This window comes from Berghia stephanieae, chromosome 6 (assembly GCF_034508935.2).
Source record: "Berghia stephanieae isolate SIO BIC M18660-M18661 chromosome 6, UCSD_Bste_1.3, whole genome shotgun sequence".
Taxonomy (NCBI): Eukaryota; Metazoa; Mollusca; class Gastropoda; order Nudibranchia; family Aeolidiidae; genus Berghia; species Berghia stephanieae.
The window spans coordinates 15,495,557-15,519,477 of record NC_088365.1 but is presented as its reverse complement, the minus strand read 5'-3'; the positions used below and the strand labels follow the sequence as shown (position 1 = coordinate 15,519,477).

At 36.7% G+C, this 23,921-nt stretch overlaps 1 protein-coding gene across 2 annotated transcripts in view; it reads right to left on the bottom strand.

Moving 5' to 3' along the window:
- Positions 1 to 21,540, bottom strand: part of LOC144974563 (carbohydrate sulfotransferase 15-like) — a 48,963-nt gene extending 27,423 nt beyond the window's left edge. The window contains exon 1 of one of the 2 annotated variants that reach the window (XM_078917552.1): positions 21,404 to 21,540. In XM_078917552.1, the coding sequence (XP_078773678.1) occupies positions 21,404 to 21,409 (6 nt within the window). In that variant the 5' untranslated portion in view covers positions 21,410 to 21,540. Of the gene's footprint in view, positions 1 to 17,528; positions 17,613 to 21,403 lie in introns of those variants that run through there. The other variant, XM_078917553.1, reaches the window with a different exon arrangement.
- Between the last annotated feature and the right edge of the window lie 2,381 nt (positions 21,541 to 23,921).

The following is a 23,921-nucleotide window of genomic DNA, read 5'->3' as shown; positions in this document are numbered from 1 at the left end:
TGGACAAAGGATCGTTGTTAATAGTTATAAAATGTAGATGTCTGATAGATCAGGATTGCCATTCGTCCCTTCATAGTCAGATTCTGAATGCATCTCGTTTAAGTTTCAATTAACTGAACAATCCATTTTAACGAATTCCTTCAACACGGATAAGCGGAAGATTTCATACTTTTGATACTGTAAAGCCTCTATAAATGCCGATCCTTACCAGTAATCGATTTTAATATAGCTGTAATAAGCAAAATCATGTCCTATTGTTATAAAGTTTATGGAAAAATAATTTTTAATTAAGACAAATTGATTCAGAGGTTCATACACATTTTTGCAGCTGTGCATTGAGGGCCAGCTGAGAAAAATTCGAAAAACACGCGTCACTTATAGATAGTATGCACTTGGCTAAGAAGTTCACAACATTGCCATCCGGAAGTATAACTGGCCAAAACACAAAACTGTGTGTAACCATGATCGTTTATAGTCTAGTTAATACAGTTTAGTGAGAATTACTCATAAACGCGGATGGCAAAAACAATAACAAAGACCTGAGTGACGTCATCTTCGTTCTATCTATTAAAAATCTGATATTATAGATCGCAACGAATTGATGGTCACTCACCAAGCGCCTTTAGTTAGAGTTCACATCAGATTAATTAAGCTATCCAAATCCCGTCTGGATGGATAAGGAATTGGTACCAATTGGTAAGCTAGAAATATTCTAATGGGGTATATACCGTGGGGACGCTTTTGTCGAAGTAGATATCAAAAACATAAATTTTTGTTAGTGAAATAAAGAAGGAAAAACTGACTCTTATAAAAAGATACAAAATAAGTAAACGACTTTTCGGCCTTTGGCCTTCTTGAGTAAACTAGAAAAGGAAATATGTTATATTACATTGGCATTATGGTTAAAACATTATAGATTAAAAAAAATTGCGTGTGTGTATTTGTGTGTGTGTGTGTGTGCGTCCCTCTTTCTCTCTCTCTCTCTCTCTCTTTCTCTCTCTCTCTCTCTCTCCTTCCCTTGCAAACACACACACAGACACGCACACACATACACACACACGTGCACACTTAGTTTTACAAACAATGTTTTAAACATAACGCCAATGTAATCCAACATTTTTCCTTTTTCTTGTTTACATGAAGAAGGTCAAAGGCCGAAACGTCGTTTACTTTGTTTTGTATGTTTTATGAGTATCATTTTTACACCCTGTTTTTACCATATTTTCATTGACTCTTTGAGGCACCCCTAGATTTTGGACTTATTGTTAGATTGAACAGAATTTTGATCCTTTATTTTGGTCTTCAAAATAGAAAATATATTATTAACTTAGCCCGAGTTTGTTTTTTTTCTAACCCCCCCCCCCCCCACCCCCCTGTCCACCCAGCAGTGAATGGGTAGCTGAGTCTGTTAGATTTGGCGGAAAGTACTTTGCAATAGACTAGCGTCCTATCCAAAGGATAGCAAGCAATTGATATCGTCTATTTCACGCCATAGAAACCGGGATAAACTCCGGCTCCACGGGCCGAATGGTTCTGAAGAACTACTACTTTTTTTTTTTTTTTTGTTTTGGTTTAAATAACCCCGATATAACACCGTTTTGAACGATGGATCACAAACCGTGCAACGCGTAACAATGCAGTCTTCACGGTGTTGCTCTCCAAACAATATATAGATAGTATGCAGATGACGTCACTCAGACCTTTGTTATTGTTTTTGCCATCCGCGTTTGTGAGTTGTTCTCACTAAACTGTATTAACCAGACTATAAAAGTTCATGGTTACACAGAGTTTGTGTGTTGGTCCGTTATACTTCCGGATGGCAATGTTGTGAACTCCTTGGCCAAGCGCATTCTATCTATATCTGTACAATATCGTGACAACTTAAATAAAATCTATAGACTGTCTTCACGCGTTTGACAGTCGTAATTAGAAGGTAGCGTATAGCAGCTCGGTGCTCGAGCGTATAATTAACATGAATAAGTAAGGGTCGTGGGAAGGAGGACGTAACCCATGTAATTAGATAGTATCTATCTACCTTTATATTCCACACAAAACAGACGCGTGGTATAGTCACGTGAAATAAGACGACTACGTAAACAATTTTTTTTTTTTTAATTTTAAAAATTGGGTACCGAAGTGTCAAAATATTGTGACGACCCACCGTCTGAAAACGGTAGCCACAAACATCAAACTAAATATAATTTCTTGCGTTGCTAAAGTCTATAGATAGAACGAAGATGACGTCACTCTTGTCCTTGTTATTGTTTTTGCCATCCGCGTTTATGAGTATTCCTCACTGAACTGTATTAACCAGACTATAAAAGTTCATGGTTACACAAAGTTTTGTGTGTTGGTCCGTTATACTTCCGGATGGCAATGTTGTGAACTTCTTAGCCAAATGCATACTATCTATTAATTCATATTTCTGATCATTTTAATTCTAAATTCCCTTTTCGGTGTCCAGTTCGACGTAATACCGTTATACGATGATGGGTCACAAATAGAGTAGCTAACAATGCATGATTCATGGGACGTGAAAAGAGACGTTTATTTAATTTATCTAAGACTATAGATAGTTCGAAGATGACGTCACTCAGGTCTTTGTTATTGTTTTTTGCCATCCGCTATTATGAGTAAAGATCACTGAACTGTTTCAACCCGACTATAAACGTTTATGGATACACACAGTTTTGTGTGTTGGTCCTTGATACTTCCGGATGGCAATGTTATGAGCTTCTTAGCCAAGCGCATACTATCTATATAATCCATAAACCTTATGATTTTTACTTTCTGTGGCGGGAGTGATTTCAGTGGTGTAGGTCCGATATTTCAAACTGAACTTTTTCGGCCATTTCTTGGTCAGTTTTGTCATGTATGAGATCGCATAGTGAAGTAACTCTAGATAGTATGCGCTTGGCTAAGAAGCTCACAACATTGCCATCCGGAAGTATAACGGACCAACACACAAAACCTTAAACCTTGTGTAACCTTAAACTTTTATTGTCTGGTTAATGCTGTTTAGTCAGAATTAAATCATAAACGCCGATGGCAAAGAGCAATAACAAAGACCTGAGTGACGTCAACTTAATACTATCTATAGAGGGAACGAAGATGACGGTCACTCGGCTCTTTATTATTATTTTAGACAACCTGTTGGTGATTAGTTCTCACTAAATTACATAAATCAGACAATAAACGATGGATTTAAATGACTCTCATCTGCAAAAAGCAATAACAAAGACCTGAGTGACGACGAGAGCTGTCTTGAATACGTGCAGGCTAGCCGACATTGGGGCATTTCAAAATCCTGAACACTCTTCACAATAAATGTTGACAGAATCGATTTTTTAAATATATGTTATAGATAGTTCGAAGATGACGTCACTCGGGCCTTTGTTATTGTTTTTGCCATCCGCGTTTGTGAGTTGTTCTCACTAAACTGTATTAACCAGACTATAAAAGTTCATGGTTACACAGAGTTTGTGTGTTGGTCCGTTATACTTCCGGATGGCAATGTTGTGAACTCCTTGGCCAACCGCATTCTATCTATATCACGGTGTTACAAAGTAATAGACAGGTAGATAACCACGCCTCTCGGACAATAGTATAAACAATGGCAGTGATTGGTAGACACAGCAAACTACACAGGTTTTACTATCGATGGTATATGTTTAAGTAAAATATCCGCTGTTCAACCGCTTGATCAGTAGAACTAACACAGACAACTATGTGTAAATTAAAACGTTAATTATCTAAGCGAAAAATCGTGTGATAACTTGTCACCTATTTGGCGGTATAAAGACAATAACAATGATCAGTGATTGGTCGATTTCATTCACGTTACTGTTTATAAACAAGCAACTATGTTTGTCCGAACACATGTGAGGGTGTCTCACAAATTCCATGTTTTGATTGGTCAAAAATCTACTGGTTAATTAACTAGTATCTACATTATTACCAATCAAAATACAGGATTTGAGACACAGCTTCAAGCGCGCTCGGATAAACATAGAATGGTTGTTTATAGGTAGTATGCGCTTGGCAAAGAAGCTCACAACATTTCCATCCGGAAGTATAACGGACCAACACACAAACTCTGTGTAACCATGAACGTTTATAGTCGGGGTAATACAGTTCAGTGAGCATTACTCATAAACGCGGATGGCAAAAAAAAAAAAACAATAACAAAGCCCTGAGTGATGTCATCTTCGAACTATCTATAAACATAGAATGGTTGTTTATTAACAATAAAAAATAATACACAAAAACAATACATTGAATGAAGTTGGTGTTTCTGTGCTCTCTGTTATTGTTTTTCGATCACAAATTGTGTGATTAGTTCTCACTAGATGTGTTCACATAGTTTTCTATGGATAGATTTCACTTGGCTAAGGAGCTCACAACATTGCCATCCGGAAGTATAACGGACCAACACACAACACTATGTGTAACCTTGAACGTTTATAGATAGTATGCGCTTGTCGAATAGCGCATAACATTGCCATCCGGAAGTATAACGGACCAACACACAAAACTGTGTGTATCCATGAACGTTTATAGTCAGGTTAATACAGTTCAGTGAGCATTACTCATGAACGCGGATGGCAAAAAACAATAACAAAGACCCGAGTGACGTCAACTTCATTCTATCTATAAATGTTGAAAGTAATGCATAGTTTTCTGTACGATTGATCAGGCATGTAGAACTAATGAGTATTTCCTCAAACGTATACCATCGATGGTAAGGCTGAGTAGTTTGCTCAGTTTCGCCCTCGCTGCCAATGTTTACATTCTGACGACTGTCCTTGGTTATGTTCTTTGCGTGGCCTTCGTAAAATTATAGATAGAATGCACTTGGCCAAGGAGTTCACAACATTGCCATCCGGAAGTATAACGGACCAACACACAAACTCTGTGTAACCATAAACTTTTATAGTCTGGTTAATACAGTTTTGTGAGAACAACTCACAAACGCGGATGGCAAAAACAATAACAAAGGCCTGAGTGACGTCATCTGCATACTATCTATAGCCTGACACTGACCCCCCCCCCAAAAAAAAGACGTCAAAAGACAAGTCTTTGGCCGCAAAAGAAAACAAATCGTGATTTGTATTCAATAGGTCAACCAATGGAATCACTTGTTTCTTTGAGCAGCTCTACTTACGACAACTCACTAGACGCTGTACAAACCTTAAAAATGACGCCAAACTGTAATTCCGAGAGGGTTCTCGTGTCAGGCTATAGATAGTATGCGCTTGGCTTAGAAGCTCACAACATAGCCATCCGGAAGTATAACGGACCAACACATAAAAGTATGTGTAACCGTGAACGTTTAAAGTCTGGTTAATATAGAGAGAACGAAGATGTCGTCACTCAGGTCTTTGTTGTTGATACTTTGCCATCCATGTTTATGGGTACTTTTCACTAAAATGTATGAACCAGACTATAGATAGAACGAAGATGACGTCACACAGGCCTTTGTTATTGTTTTTTGCCATCCGCGTTTGTGAGTTGTTCTCACTAAACTGTATTAACCAGACTATAGATAGTATGCAGATGACGTCACTCAGGCCTTTGTTATTGTTTTTGCCATCCGCGTTTGTGAGTTGTTCTCACTAAACTGTATTAACCTGACTATAAACGTTCATGGTTACACAGAGTTTGTGTGTTGGTCCTTTATACTTCCGGATGGCAATGTTGTGAACTCCTTGGCCAAGCGCATTCTATCTATAAAACTTCATGATTACACAGAGTTTTGTGTGTTGGTCCGTTATACTTCCAAAAGGCAATGTTGTGAGATTCTTAGCCAAGCGCATACTATCAATAAGTTAACGATGGCTACCGTCTATCCCACACATTATTGTGCCAAGACATTGTGATTAGTGCTCACAATCTGGAAAGCCACCCGATACGGCTGGAAGGACCTGTTAAGGTGGTTATACATTTACCGTTGTACCCTGAAAACACGTGCGTGTTAAAAATTTTAACCAGAAAACTCGTCCTTCATAGATCGATTGATTGATTAAAATGAACCTCATCTTTAGGTCTCTAAAATGAAACCAATGTTAAAATGTAAACAAAATTCTAATATAAATGACGTTACCTCTCCAGGCAACCATTTTGTAATACTCTCCAGCTTGGTATTTCTGCTTTCAGTGTTGTTAGGGATTTAACGTAGGAATAAGAAGTTGTTTTAATAGATATTAAGCGAGAGGGTAGGATGCGCATCCTACCTCCCTTCAAATTTGTAAAAATGGCCTTTTACAACCAAAGCAAGTATCATTTCGTTTTACCAATATTTTACTGCTTGACGGGTGTGAGTGTTGTTTGTTAGTTTTTTTTTTTTTTTAAAAACAAACAAAACAAAAAAATAGATTTAAAAAAAAAAAATAAATAAATTTTAAAAAATTATATATATATATATATATATATATATATATATAAATATATATATATATATATATATATATATATATATATATATATATATATATATATATATATATATATATATATATATATATATATGAATACGAAACTAACATATTACCGGCCGCTAAATTGAGGTTACAAGTTATCCAATAACGATAAAAGAATGGGAAGTGGTCGGTGGGTGGGGTGGGGGGGGGGGCATCAACAATAAGAGAAATTGAACGAAGTTCTCATGGTGTAATGAAACGTTTAGAATAAGACGTACCAAAAAATAAATATATTAAAAGATGATAAAGCAAGCCAAAAAAAAAAAACAAACAAACAAACAAAGAATCAAAACAAAAAGCTAAACAAAAACAACAAAACCCAAAAAATTGTTCAGATTAAGTAAAAGAAATGTCAATGTTCACTTCCGTATAGACTAATCAAAGGTCCTTAAATTTCCACCCTCATCACTAAAATCGATATGGAAACGCGAGATTCAGAGCAAATGACTTATTATGGTAATAATAGAAAGGTGTTAAGTTGGTTGAAAACGTCGACAACACAGCGGCTAGCAATGGGACACGAAAAACCAAATCAATGGTTCAACACGCATAAATCAAATAACGTTTCATATCAGATCGATTGGTCAGTCAGAAGCCGAGAAATTAACAAGTTAACTGTTGTACTATGGAAAAACTCTTGTTTAAAAATTTGGCCAGAAAACTCGTCCTTCGAAGATCGATCGATTTAAATGACCCTCATTTTGGAAACACTCTCAAACCTGGGACTTAAGGAAGACTTTGCGAAGTCCCAGGTTTGAGAGGTTTTGTTGTTTTTTTTTTGCTAAGATGAGGGTCATTTAAATCGATCGATATTTAAAGGAGGAGTTTTATGGTCAATATTTTTTAATACGATTTTTTCATAGTACGGCAGTTAACTGGTTTATAGGTATGATATATTATGGGTGGCCGACAGATGGCAGTGGGAAGAGTGATATTATTACCACCTCTTCTACAACAAATACTACTACTACTACTACTACTACTACTACTACTACTACTACTACTACTACTACTACTACTACCACCACTACTACTACTACTACTACTACCACCACTACTACTACTACTACTACTACTACTACTACTACTACTACTCCTCCTCCTCCTCCTCCTCCTACTACTACTACTACTACTACTACTACTACTACTACTACTACTACTACATAACTACTACTACTACTACTACTACTACTACTACTACATACTACTACTACTATCTACTACTACTACTACTACTACTACTACTACTACTACTACTACTATACTACTACTACTACTACTACTACTACTACTACTACAATACTACTACTACTACTACTACTACTACTACTAACTACTACTACTACTACTACTACTACTACACTACTACTACTACTACTACTACTACTACTACTACTACTACTACTACTACTACTACTACTACTACTAACTAACTACTACTACTACTACTACTACTACTACTACTACTACACTACTACAACTACACTACTACTACTACTACTACTACTACTACTACTACTACTATACTACACTACAATACATACTACTACTACTAATACTATATACTACTACTACTACTACTACTAACTAATACTACTAATACTACTACTACTACTACATATAATATATAATAATAATAATAATAATAATAATAATAATAATAATAATAATAATAATAATAATAATATAATAATAATAATAATAATAATAATAATAATTCTGAAAATAAGAAAAAGATTAAAAAAAAGAAATCAATTCAATGATATCAGAGACAACTTATAGATTTTATACGACCTTTGACATTTTAGACACACCATTAATTTAATCACCTGATTAGAAGCTTCAATTTACAGACAGTTCAAGTTTGTTTGTTTATTTTTTTTTTTTTTGTTTTGTTGGATTTTTTTTCTCAAAATCAAATTACTTTCTTTATTACACGCGCTTCACTAAATAATGATGAAGTTCGCATGACAAAACTATCATGTCAACAGACATGTTGGTATGAATTTAAAACATCAAGCTATAGATAGTATGCGCTTGGCTAAGAAGCTCATAACATTGCCATCCGGAAGTATAACGGACCAACACACAAAACTGTGTGTATCCATGAACGTTTATAGTCAGGTTAATACAATTCAGTGAGCATTACTCATAAACGCGGATGGCAAAAAACAATAACAAAGACCTGAGTGACGCCATCTTCGAACTATCTATATTATAGAATGTGGTGATAATTAATTACCTTTACCTTTCTGATTGGTAAAAATATTGTCAATGTAAATAAATACAATAATATTTCAAACAGAATAAACCCGACACTTTTATTGTCAATAATAAGTGGGACTGGAACATGTTTATTATTCATTATTTATTGTATTGTAAAGGTTATATCCTTAGACAGCTATACGAGCCATAAATCATTGCTGTTTAATATTTTCATGTAATATGTAACAGGGCAATCATAGGATTTGAAGGCCTCTATATAATTTAATTCTAATTAATAGGGCGATTCTGTGAGTGCAGGAACTGACAACCTATATAAAACTCTCTAGTGGTGTGGAGAATAATTGGATTCAGTAGTCTGATGTCACGCAGCCCGGCAACGGCGGCCATCTTGGTTCTAAACAAAGAAAATCATTACTTTTTATTCTTCATGCTGGCTAGAACTTTTCATTCCCTTTTCATATGCCTTTTGATCAGAATGTGTAAAAGTCAAAACATGATCAAATTTATGTGTTTTTTTTTCCTCTGGAAACGTTTTTATGCTCGCCGGAGAAATATTTCATACGGGCTTCCGCCATTGTTCCGATAGTTTAGAGCCAGTGTTACTAAGTTACCATGCGTCATTAGGAAGGAAGTGACGTTACGACCATTGAATCCTATTACAATTTATGATTTTCTGAAATAAAATTTGCGTCCACCTTAAATATCACATTAGATATTTATATCGATACTTTTTAAGATTTTTATCCACTGTTTCCTACACACCTTTTCAGAATTTTATCGCGTCAAAACGGTATTATGTCGGGATGATTAAGCTGCTGAAAATTGAATTTATAACCAAAAATATCAGTCTTGGGTATGTTTTATTGAAGAGAATGATTACAGGGATTTATTTAAATTGACAACAACAAAAAAAAACAATTTCAAATTTTTATCAATTTGGTTTTAATTTGACCTTTTAGCATTTGAACACAAAACTATGTGTAAGCTTGGTCGTATAGTCTCGTTAATTCAATTTATTGAGAATTACTCATAACGCGGATGGCGAAAAAAAATAACAAAGAACTGAGTGACTTCATCTACATTGTCTATAGTTTTGTGTGTTGATACAATATATATCCGGCTGGCTACGTTATGGATAATTTGCCTTATCGCACAGCATCAATATTTTTATCTCAAAAGAACATGGAATGTGCAATGTCCAATATAGATAGAATGCTCTTGGCCAAGGAGTTCACAACATTGCCATCCGGAAGTATAACGGACCAACACACAAACTCTGTGTAACCATGAACTTTTATAGTCTGGTTAATACAGTTTAGTGAGAACAACTCACAAACGCGGATGGCAAAAACAATAACAAAGGCCTGAGTGACGTCATCTGCATACTATCTATATTGTAACTAACGTTTTAAAGGCATTTTAGGAACACTTGGTACATGTTAAAGCCTTATTACCGACGTGCACTTACTTGCAGGTCTGATAACCCAGTTTATTATGGCCTCATTGTTGGAATAGAAATCTTTAAAAAATGCCGACAATACAACAATTACAACATTACAACAATGTTAAACTAGGCCCATATTTGCGTTCGGTTGTCAGACCTGTGTACATGTACGCTTCGCATATTACTGTCTTGATATAATTTATCTTAATTACCGGCAACAATCTGAATACTGCCCTCTTGGCCAAAGTTGGAAGAGTAGTCATCGTAGAATATATTGTAAACCACATTTTTCCCCCTCAAACTCCAAAAACATAATCAACTGTTAAAACTATAGTATTTTCCCCGCTGCCTCAATGGGTTCTCTCGTTAACACATCGAACAAGGCAAAGTATGGCGAAGTGTTTATCTGAAAGTGAGTTTCTGATTTCATGTTATTGATTGGATTTGAACTACTGTGTTCTGCCATCCGCTGACAAAACGACGATATATATATATATATATATATATATATATATATATATATATATATATATATATATATAGCGTTATATCCACTAACTGTGATCAAAGCGCTTTACAACTATTGTGAACTACTATATGTATATATAAAGCGCAATATCCACTATTTGTGGTCAAAGCGCTTTACAAGGGACCCCTGACCAACAGCAAACGTAACATGTGTAGAACGGGACATGACGCCCGTTAGGCGATATTACAATTTTTAGGACAAAGACAACGCTGTTAACGGCCAGGTACTCATTTTACACCTGAGTACGGTGAGAGAATGTGAGTAAAGAGCCTTTTCCAAGAACTCAACTATGCGCCGAGTGAGGCTCAAACCCAGAACATTCCGATCCGAAAGCGAGTGTCATACCGCAAGACCACACAGCCGCACACAAATATTTTATGTATCAATAGATTTTTAAAAAGCCCCAAATATCTCAAAAATTATCAAACGTATTTCAATTATTACAGACTGGTTAAAATTCTCGGATTTAGGAATTCTGAATAAGTTGGTTCGGTGTCATTTTAAATCGATTGAAACAGGAAGTAAAAGTTTCCTCATCAAAATTTCCAAACAAACAACAGCCGTATTTGGTCAGACAAAATTAGTATCCTTCTATTAAACTTTCTGATTGATTCGTTTTTACTTATGTTGCTCAGAAAAAAAACCCAATATGTGGTCTAGTGGTATGACACTCGCTTTCGGATCGGAAGGTCGTGGGTTCGAGCCTCGCGTTCGACGCATAGTTGAGTCCTTGGAGAAGGCTCTTTACTCACATTGTCTCACCGTACTCAGGTGTAAAACGAGTGCCTGGCCGTTAACAACGTTGTCTTTGTCCAAACAAAAATTTGTAATATGTCCCGTTCTAAATGTTACGTGTTGCTGTTGGCCACGGACTCCTTGTAAAGCGCCTTGAGCACGTTTAGTGGATATCGCGCTATATAAAAAAAAGCTCAATACATTTTTTAAATATTGACCTAAGCAGTGGTTCTCTTAAATTATTGATCGATTCAAATAACCCACCTTCATCTTGACAAGACCTCGGAGGTTGGAGAGTTTTTGACAAGATGACTTACTTGACTTATGCCTCTTGGCTCCTGGCGGAGCTTAGGGCCTCAACAGAACTCTTCCATCTTCTTCTGTCCTTGGCACAGAACTTTGCCTCACTCTGGGTAAGATTAGAGACGCACACATTTTTGGTGAAGGCTTCTCCTTCCAAGTCTGTTTTGGACGACCCCGTTTCCTCTTACTCTGTGGGTTCCATTCGAGGGTCTGCTTGGTTATATTAATACGCTTCAACAGTCGTAACGTCACTTCCCTCGAAATGACGCATGGTAACTTAGTGACTGGCTCTAAACTATCGGAACAATGGCGGACGCATTTATGGAATATTTCTCCGACGAGCATAAAAGCGTATCCAGAGGGGGAAAAAACATTATAAATCGATCATGTTTTGACTTTGACAAATTCAGATCATAGGACATATGAAAAGTTGTAGGCAGCATGAAGAATAAAAAGTACCAATTTTCTTTGTTTAGAACCACGATGGCCGCCGTTGCTGGGCGATGTGACATCAGACTATTGAATCCAATCACAGGGCTCTTTCCCCAGGATATGGCCAACCCATCTTTTAACAAGATGAGGGTCATATAAATCTATTGATATTTGAAGAGATGACGAGTTTTCTGGTCACTTACTTACTTACTTACTTACTTACTTACTTACTTATCCGAACCAGCGACCACCTGAGCTCTAGCCCTTCGGTCTTGTGCCATAACGTAGAAGTTAGACGTCTTTTATAGTTGTTCCAGGTGACTATAAAGTGTGTTACTGATGCTTGGATTTGGTGGGGAGGAATGTGCATCTCAGGTCTTCAAGAGGTTGACATTCACGCAAGTGGTGTGTGACTACTGTTTCATTGGGGTGTTGACATAGGAGTTTTCTGGTCAACATTCTTTAGAAATGCGTTTTTTTTCAGATACGGCATATCAGTCAATCAATTGTCAAATTCTCCTTTTCTATTGTATCTTTCATCATATAGATACTATGCGCTTGGCTAATAAGTTCACAACATTGCCATCCGGAAGTATAACGGACCAACACACAAAACTCTGTGCACCCATGAAGTTTTATAGTCTGGATAATACAGTTCAGTGAGCTTTACTCATAAACGCGGATGGCAAAAAACAATAACAAAGACCCGAGTGACGTCAACTTCATTCTATCTATAGATAGGTGAATAATAAAACAGTAAACACGATACATATCTAACCAAGTTAGATTCTTATACGCCTTTAAGTTAAGATGACTAAGGTAGGACGAATCGACCTTTGTATTGGTCTATTCAAATTAATTGATATTACGGCGGTGGCTTATATGCTCAACGGTGGGTGTGTACCGTCTTGTAGTCAAGCAATGATGAGCATGGCCATTCACTGGGTAGGTGGCTATATTAGCAAAACTACTGACTTCGTCGTTGTCCCCTGGGGTAAGGTACTTTTTTGTGCGGGTACGTGGTGTAGTGGTATGACACTCGCTTTCGGGCTGGACGGTCCAGGGTTCGAGTCCCAATCTGAGGCACGCATTGTTGAGTCCTTGGACGAGGCTCTTTACTCGCATAAATCTCACCGTACTCAGTTGTAAAAATGAGTATCTCGCCGTTAACAACATTGTCTCTGTCGGAAAAAAAATTGTAGTTTCGCCTAACAAGTGTCATATCTTGACCTACATATTAAGTGTTACTGTTGGGAATAATATAAAATTCCTTGGAAAAGGCTCTCTGGTCACAGTTCTTATCTCGCACAGTCAGAAAATTTAGTAAATAGACAGTAACCAAATTTTTAAAATGGTAATAACACCTCACAGTGCAATCAATATCTTTTATTCATATCGTATTTGCTACTATCTTAATCTAGTAAAGCGCTTTGATAAAAATCACTTTCTCGATAAATCAACTTACTTTATTGGCGGAAACATATGACCTAGATTGTGATCGAAAATTTTTCACCTTAGCTCAAGAATTTAAACGGACCAGGATTGTACGCTGCACTTTGTTTGTTTTTGTTTTTAAGGGTTTTACGGCGCTTGCAACACATTTAGGTTATATCAGCACCAGTAAAAAGGAAGAAAATGGTATAGTAAAAAGCTCTAGAATTACAATTAAAGCACCCAAGAGAAAGTAAGACAAAGGGGAATGGGAACAAATAGGGATCAGATGTAGATTCCAAGAGCACACTATCAAAGTACTTAGTTTGAGATCACCTTTAGTTCTCACCCAGACACAAGCACAACATCCAACAAAGAGGAATACACTCAAATGCTTACATTATACGAGTACATTAAAAATAACAAATACGATAATACATAACAGAGAGATGATTTACAAGAAAAAGAATATCATCTCCCAAAACAATAACTATGCATTTGACTGTTTCCCTCTCAGCCAGGACTCCGAAGAAGGCCAGGAAAAAAAAGTAATCTCATTCCAAGACAAAGACAGAAAACTTGTTGGATAAGATATAAGGGGATAGAGTACACAGTATATACCTCCCTGCCCGCTGCACTTTAATATAAGTTTTTGTTTGATATCTTTGTAGGATTGTGTGGGCCCAGTACATGTTAATCGATTTCTATGAAAAACGCCTATTTTGACCTCAACAGTTTTGCTTAATATCCGTGTAGTAGTCCTTCAGAGCCATTGAGCCGGAGTTTATCCCGGTTTCTATAGCGTGAAATGGACAATAACAATTGCTTGCTATCTTTTGGATAGGATCGTATTCTGTCGCAAAGTACTTTATACGTGTGGCTGAATAAAACAACATGATCGATTTACCAATGAATTGTATATATGGTTTCATTCGAGTTTTCACTTAAGTTCTGTTTGTTTCGCTCCGCACATGAGAAAGTTTATCAAGGACTACCTCTTGAAAGATGTTTTCGGTGTGAAATTATGCCTTCTTTGCTTCCATGCAGTGATCCGACTTTCCTGGGTGTTTTCCAATATCTTTGTTTATTGTTATCTATTCAATCCTGCCTACATTAATTTTGAGATCGTAGATTTGAAGTTTGCATTCGATTCTATTTACATCTGGATCGTCATCATCAAGTGCCATGCATGTCCCAGGGGTCGGAGGCTTCTTTCACAGTTTCTCTCCAACTTCTCTTCCTGTCTCTTGCTGTTTCGGTGAGTTGTCAATACGAGTTGTGAACTCTTTGATTGCTTCAATGACATCATTCTTTGCCCTTTGCTCTTTTCCAGTTAATCTTTCCGTTAATTTCAAGAAGATCATATTTGTCATTTCTAATTATTGTTTCCGAAGGAGCTCAGTTGGTCTTATTTAATAAGTTTGAAAATTTTCAATTTCTTGATAGATTTCGTTAATGAAGTCAATGTTATCAGATGATAATATTATTTATGATGGTGATGATATTTCTTCCGCTTCATTTTGTTCATGGGATTTTTAAAAACGTGAGCTTTTTATATAGCGCGATATCCACTAATTGTGCTCAAAGCGCTTTACAAGATGTCCCTGGCCAACATTAACACGTAACATGTTGAACGACACATGACGTCTGTTAGGCGAAATTACAAAAAAATTTTCACAGACAACGCTGTTAACGGCCATGTACTCATTTTACGCCTGAGCATGGTAGAGAGGATGTGCGTAAAGACCCTTTTCCAAGGACTCAACTATGCGCCGAGCGTGGCTCGAACCCAGGACATTCCGATCCGAAAGCGAGTGTCGTACACTAGACCACATGGCCGCACAAATGATATAGTGGACCACCAACAACTCAATGGCGAAACTAGATTGGAGTCGTAGAGCGATCAAAATTCAGAAAATGCAAAGGACAACATCAGTTGCAACATCATCACTACAAGAACAATTTGTTTTATGTTTTTAAGGGTTTTTCACGGCGCTTGCAACATATTTAGGTTATATCAGCACCAGTAAAAAGGAAGAACATGGGATGGTAAAAAGTTCTAAAATTACAATTAAAGCACCTACGAAAAAGTTAGACAAAAGGGGATCTAGGAACAAATAGGGATCAGATGTAGATTCCAAGAGAATAGCACCAATGTACTTAGTTTGAGATCACCTATAAGTCTCATCCGGACACAAGCACAAAATCCAACAAAGAGGAATACACTCAAATGCTTACATCAAAATAACAAATATAATAATACATAACAGAGTGATGATTTACAAGGAAAAAAATATCATCTCCCAAAACAATAACTATGCATTTGACTGTTTCCCTCTCAGCTAGGACTCCAGCCAGGGCCAGAACAAAACCAAGTAATCTCATTCCAAGACAAAGACAGAACGCATGTTGGAAAATAGATATAAGGGGATAGAAGACGCAGTATGTACCCCCCTGTCCACTATGGGAGGTCAGGAACTCCACCCAGTTACAAGGGGATAGAAGACGCAGTATGTACCCCCCTGTCCACTATGGGAGGTCAGGAACTCCACCCAGTTACAAGGGGATAGAAGACACAGTATGTACCCCCCTGTCCACTATGGGAGGTCAGGAACTCCACCCAGTTACAAGGGGATAGAAGACACAGTATGTACCCCCCTGTCTACTATGGGAGGTCAGGAACTCCACCCAGTTACAAGGGGATAGAAGACACAGTATGTACCCCCCTGTCCACTATGGGAGGTCAGGAACTCCACCCAGTTACAAGGGGATAGAAGACACAGTATGTACCCCCCTGTCCACTATGGGAGGTCAGGAACTCCACCCAGTTACAAGGGGATAGAAGACACAGTATGTACCCCCCTGTCCACTATGGGAGGTCAGGAACTCCACCCAGTTACAAGGGGATAGAAGACACAGTATGTACCCCCCTGTCCACTATGGGAGGTCAGGAACTCCACCCAGTTACAAGGGGATAGAAGACACAGTATGTACCCCCCTGTCCACTATGGGAGGTCAGGAACTCCACCCAGTTACAAGGGGATAGAAGACGCAGTATGTACCCCCCTGTCCACTATGGGAGGTCAGGAACTCCACCCATACTACAAGAATAAGATAAATGGTCGAAGGTGCGATATGAATGACATCGAAAGTGAAAGGCTTTAAGTGAAATTTTAAAATGATGTCTTGGACAGAACTTTTGACTTTAAGTTAACTGTATAATAGGTAGATTGTTTTCTTTTCACTTTTTGGTTATAAATGGAACTAAAATGGGGTCAATCAGCTGTTTGTTATTGTTTTTAGACAGCCATTAAATGATTATTCTCACAACATCCTATCAATCAGACTATAGAAGTTTAAGGTTACACATAGTTTTGCATGTTTTTACGCTACGAATGGCGGATGTTGTGAGTATTTTACTTGAACGCACTGCATCAATAATAAACGGTGCTCGTCAATGCGTTGAGTGGTGAAGAAGAAGAAGAAGAAGAAGAAGAAGAAGAAGAAGAAGATGGTAATATTGATGATGATGTTGTAGTAGTAGTAGTAGTAGTAGTAGTAGTAGTAGTAGTAGTAGTAGTAGTAGTAGTAGTAGTAGTAGTAGTAGTAGTAGTAGTAGTAGTAGAAATAGTAGTAGTAGTAGTAGTGGCGGTGGTGGTGGTGGTGGAGATGGTGGTAACAGTGTGATAGTAATTGTAATGTTGATGAGGAGGAAGAAGAGGAAGATGGTGATGATATCAACCACGATGATAATGTTAATGATGATGATGATGATGATGATGATGATGATGATGATGATGATGATGATGATGATGATGATGATGATAATGTTGATTATGACGAGGATGATAACGATAATGATGATGATGGCAATGATGATTACTATGACCGATACCACAACCACTGTCGTGGCAACAAATAAATTTCAAACACTAAGAATAAAACTTACCTCAAATTTAAATCGTGTATTCTATTTTCTAAATCCTATCCACTCACACTTTCATCAACCCGCAGTCTGAAATCTCCGATATCATAACCCAAAGGTTAAGCATAGAGTATTTAATTACTGACAAGACTCGCGTCACAATTGAAATGATTTTATCTATTGTTGAGTATTTTTCCGGGTTTTGACAAAACACCCGTTTTTTCCAATTTGGACAGAAATTTTCTACCTGCAATATCCATGAATTAAAGTGGCCAGCTTGCCAAATAAAAATTAACCTGAGACTTCTGGGAACAACAAAATAAGAGACATCATAATTTATCGATATTTGAAGAAGAAAATTCCTCCACAATATTATGGCAATAAGGTGTTTTGTTGTTTTACTCGAGTTTTCTATTTAATTTGTCGAACGTGAGAAGAGAGTGACAATCGTTATCGTTATGACAACAGAGCAGTGGATGATGGAGTTCGTTTGAACAATTTTACGGTTATAGATAGACCAGTTGGCACTTGGTATGTTTGATAAATGTGACCCTTCGTCTCGAAAAGGTATTATGTCGGGATGAATTGGGATCCGAAAAGTGACTTTAGAATTAAACTGATAGTAAATACCAATTTTTGAGCTTTTGCATTGTGAGAAATTGTCTTCATTCTCTAACATAACAATTAGAAACAAACCCCAAGTGTCATGTTTTTGTTAATAAATTCAATTTGTTGCACCCGAGTCATCCCGACATAATACCGGTTAGAGACGATGGGTCACAAATTACCAGTGACAATCAATCAATGCGAGCTGGTAGTAGGTTTGGTGAGCTGTTTGTCCTTGGTGTTTAGGATAGGGTATCTATAGAGGTTTCTGATGGGTTGGGTTGTTTTTTTTTTTTTTTGGTGTGGTTGATATTGGTGTGTCAGGGTGGTGGTGGTGGTGGTTTCTTTTGTAGTAGTAGTAGTAGTAGTAGTAGTAGTAGTAGTAGTATTTGTTGTAGTAGTAGTAGTAGTAGTAGTAGTAGTAGTAGTAGTAGTAGTAGCAGTAGTAGTAGTAGTAGTAGTAGTAGTAGTAGTAGTAGAAGTAGTAGCAGTAGTGGTGGTAGTAGTAGTAGTAGTAGTAGTAGTAGTAGAAGTAGTAGTAGTAGTAGTAGTAGTAGTAGTAGTAGTAGTAGTAGTAGTAGTAGTAGTAGTAGTAACAGTAGCAGCAGCAGCAGTAGTAGTAGTAGTAGTAGTAGTAGTAGTAGTAGTAGTAGTAGTAGTAATAGTGGTAGTAGTAGTAGTAGTAGTAGTAGTAGTAGTAGTAGTAGTAGTAGTAGTAGTAGTAGTAGTAGTAGTAGTAGTAGTAATAGTGGTAGTAGTAGTAGTAGTAGTAGTAGTAGTAGTAGTAGTAGTAGTAGTAGTAGTAGTAGTAGTAGTAGTAGTAGTAGTAATAGTAGTAGTAGTAGTAGTAGTAGTAGTAGTAGTAGTAGTAGTAGTAGTAGTAGTAGTAGTAGTAGTAGTAGTAGTAGTAGTAGTATTTATAGTTTTAAAAAATATATGACCCACCGTCTCAAAACGGTATCATGTCTGGATTAATTGGACCGTAGCCTTCGTTAACTTATAGCCTGACACAAAAACCCACTGAGACCCATATTTTGACGTCATTTTAGGCTTGTGGGCCGCCTAGTAAGTTGTCGTTAGTAGAGCTCAAGGAAACGAGTGATCTCATTGGTTGAATTGTTGAATACCTACTTATAGCCTGACACTGACCAAAAGACGGCGTCAAAAGACAAGTCTTTGGCAGCAAAAGAAAACAAATCGTGAGTTGCATTCAATAGTTATTCACTTGTTTCCTTGAGCACTACTCACAACAACTCACTCGACGCTGCACAAACCTAAAAAATGACATCAAACTATTTTTCCTAGAGGGTGCTAGTGTCAGGCTGTAGCCATCGTTAACATATAGCCTGACACTCGAACCCTCTGGGACTGGCAGTTCGACGTCATCTTTTTAGGTTTGTGTAGCGCCTAGTGAGATGTCGTTAGTAGAGATCAAGGAAACAAGTTATTTCATTGGTTGAACTATTGAATACAACTCACGATTGTTTTCTTTTGTGGCATTTTTTTTGTCCGTGTCATGCAGGCTAGAACTTTACGATGGCTACGGTCAGGCTATTATGTTAACGATGGCTACAATCAGGCCATCAGTTTAAAATGGCCACGATTGGACCGCAGCCTTCGTGAACTTATAGCCCGACGCTAAGTCTTATCTTTTGACGTCATTTATAGATTAGTGCACCGTCAAGTGAGTTGTCGTAGTAGACCTAGTACTCAGGAAACAAATGATCCAATTGGTTGGACTATTGAATACAACTCACAATTTGTTTTACGTTGTGGTCAAAGACACGTCTTGTGGCGTCATTTTTTTTTTTATCAGTGTAAAATGCCAGCAGGATATGACGTACCAACCCACAAGATGATATGTTACCTTAAACGTTTATAGACTGATTAACATAATATAGTTTGAACTATCGACATAAAAATTGCGGGCTACAATAATAACAAAAACCTGAGTGACGTCAACATCGTTCTATCTTTAAGTGAATGTATAAGAACTATGAACTTTGAGGGTTTGTTTTTCGTTGTTGTTGGGGGTTTTTTTTGACACTGTTTCTTGTGCGGCTTTGTGGTCTTGTGGTATGACACTCGCTTTCTGATCGGAAGGTCCTGGGTTCGATCCTCGCTCGGCGCATAGTTGAGTCCTTGGAAAAGGATCTTTACTTACATTCTCTCATCGTACTCAGGTGTAAAATGAGTACCTGACCGTTAATAGCGTTGTCTCTGTCCGAAAAAAATTGTACTATCGTCTAACAGGCGTCATGTCCCGTCCTACATGTTAAGTGTTTTTGTTGGCCAGGGCCCCTATATAAAGCGCTTTGAGCACGTTTAGTGGATGTTGTGCTATATAAAAGATCAATTTATTTTTCTTTTGTTTCATTTCCACTATTTCAGATTTTTAACAGTTAGGCTAAATAATGGCGGAAAGTAAATAATAATATTATTATTACACTTTACCATTTGTGACCCTCCGTGTCAAAGCGGTATTATGTCGGGATCCACTCGGTTAGGGAAATTGAATTCTTTGCCACAAATATCAAACTTGGGTTTAATTTCTGTACGTTATGCTGGAGTATAAATACTATTTCTTGCTTTACAAAAACTTCTAAGATCCAATTTCTCATCATTCTATCTCTAAATTCACTTTTTGGGGTCTGAATCATTCCGACATAATACCGTTTTGAGACGGAGGGTCACATTTTAATTCTTTGGCTGAAGAAGGGTCTTGAGCCCATGAAAAGTGTTTTCTTCTTTTTTTTTACTTTCCATGGCGTTTAATTCATTTTGCCCAATGTGTAATAATTGGTAATAGTTAAGATGATTTACAAAGACTTAAACTACTACAGGGTCTGTATATATATATATATATATATATATATATATATTATATATATATATATATATATATATATATACATGTATATATATTTAGAAGATGACGTCACTCGGGTCTTTGTTATTGCTTTATGTCATCCGCGTTTATGAGTAATGCTCACTGAAATGTATTAACCTGACTATAAACGTTCATGGATACACACAGTTTTGTGTGTTGGTCCGTTATACTTCCGGATGGCAATGTTATGAGCTTCTCAGCCAAGCGCATACTATATATATATACATATACATATATATATATATATATATATATATATATATATATATATATATATATATATATATATATATATATTATGTATGTATGTATGTATGTATATATATTATATATATATATATATATATATATATATATATATATATATATATATATTTAAATGATAGAATGAAATATCTCTCACCATCATCGGTTGTGGTATAATGATCCAAAACGAGTGGAAGGGAAATATATGTTTTCCTTAATACGTTGTCAAGTTCCTAGTCAATTCAATAATAATATTACAGGTATACATATATACATTGTTGTCATTCCCAAATGTCTATGTTATATGGTGTCAACAGATGCGACATGCGGCATGATCTGCTTTGACCGCCGATAAACGGATTAACTCTCTCCTTACCAGCTATTTTTAGAATTCCCCCCGAAAATTCACACCCACCCAGCACAAAATAGACTTCTCTTACTCAAACAAAAAAGTAACAAGTGGGCTCTACAACACAGTATTTAATATTTTTAGCAGTAATCAAAGCATTTCTTTAAATTTCGTGATGTACAAGAGAAATCAGAATAAGAAAAGTGTCGTTTACATCGTAACGAATGTCACGATTTTCCTATGGGTGGTAAGGAGAGGGTTAACCAGTTAACTGCCTTACTCTTGAAAAACACGTATTTAAATATTTGGCCAGAAAACTCGTCTTTCAAATATCGATCGATTTAATTGACCCGTATCTTTTCAAAAACTCTCAAACCTGGGAATTAAGTAAGACTTCGTGAAATCCCAGGTTTGATAGTTTTTTGCCAAGCTGAGGGTCATTTAAACCGATCGATATTGGAAGGACGAGTTTTCTGGCCAAATATTTAAATACGCGTTTTTAAAAAAACCGACAGCTAACTGGTTGAAAAACAAATTACGACGCGCTGTATGTAATGTGACCCAACCCGCCGATCTTTAATTATGTCGGAATGAACTCCACAAAGAAAATTGAGTTTTAAAGTAAAATTAAACGGTAAAGAAATATAAGTGTTTATAATATTGAGAATTAAAACGAACTTTCCTAAGTGGAGTTTTTCATTTTCAACTAAATTTTAACAAAATAATCGGCTTAAAAATCCGTTTTCAGTATTCGAGTTCATAACGAGGTAGTACTGTTTGGAAATGGCTGGTGATATATTATCCAGTACACAGTTTATAGAATATTGTTTAACTGTATTTTGAATCATACTGTAAAAATTAACTTCTAAACGAGCTAAAAAGAAACTACAATATAGAAATGTTTATTCTGTCATTTATATAAACCAAAATCTAAGATTCTAAATCACCGAAATTGTTTTATTTTTCTTTTGTTTTTTTTTTCCCTTCATATTGTGTTTATAAGTGTTGTTTTGTTGTTTTTCTCGCTTCTTTGTCCTGATTTTTGCGACGATCAACTTTACGAAGGTCTACAGTATGCACTGGCCCGCAACATAACATTTTTTTGTTGTGATGAAATTCTGTCTGTCAAACCAACGGACTTCTTTTGTGTATTTATGAAGGCAATAAGTCGTTTTATGTCTCAATAATTGAGTTGAAAGACAAGTCAATGGTATTTGATTGATCTAATTCCAATCACATTAATATTTCGTGACCAAAGCTCCCTCCCCCCCCCCCCCCTCCCCTCCCCTCCCTTTCTATCTCTCTCACCCCCGTGGTGTTGCGTTTATTGAAAATAAATAATATTATGGAATACAATTGAAACAATGCGAAAGGTTCATGGGAGAGCGTCACTAGTGTCGTGGTAAGTCACTCGTATTTTGGACCATAAATTCGTTGGTTCGAGCGAACCTTGATGAGAACTATAGGATATTTTTTTCTCACGACACCGGAGTTTCAAATGCAATCATGTCGCAGACCGACTCTAAAAGAGAGGTGTCGCTTATTACACAACCTGATATTTATCGAATTTTTGAAAGAATATCACACGACGTGTACATTTATGCAGGTCTGACATCCGAACACAATTATGGGCCTAGTGTAACCTTGTTGTAATGGAAAAAATGTTGCGTCATTTTTAAAATTAGAATTCCATCACAGCAATGAGCCCATAATAAATTGTGACCCACCGTCTCTAAACGGTATTATGTCGGGATGACTCGGGTGCAAAAAATTGAATTTATTAACAAAAAACATGAAACTTGGGGTTTGTTTCGATTTGTTATGTTAGAGAATGAAGACAATTTCTCACAATGCAAAAGCTCAAAAATTGGTATTTACTATCAATTTAATTCTAAAGTCACTTTTCGGATCCCATTTCATCCCGACATAATACCGTTTCGAGACGAAGGGTCACAATTGGGTTATCAGACCTGCAAATAAATATAAAACTAAAACCTTTGAAACGGTTCTGAAAGACGTTCCTGATTCATACCTATTTGTGTTCTGCAAAATGTTTTGTAGTTGTGGTCAAGTGGCTTGGGTTCTGTACATCCCCAGTGTGGACAGCACAAAATTAAGTCATTTGAAAGGACATAATTTATTCATACTTTCTCACCATACTGAAAAAAACCATTGAGATTTATCTATAGCAATATCCACCCAACCTGCTCAAAGCGCTTTACTAAGGGTCCCTGACCAAGGAGAACACTTTAACATGTAGGAGGAGACATGACGCCTGTAAGGAGATATTATATTTTCCCACAGAGACAAAGCTGTAAATGGTCAG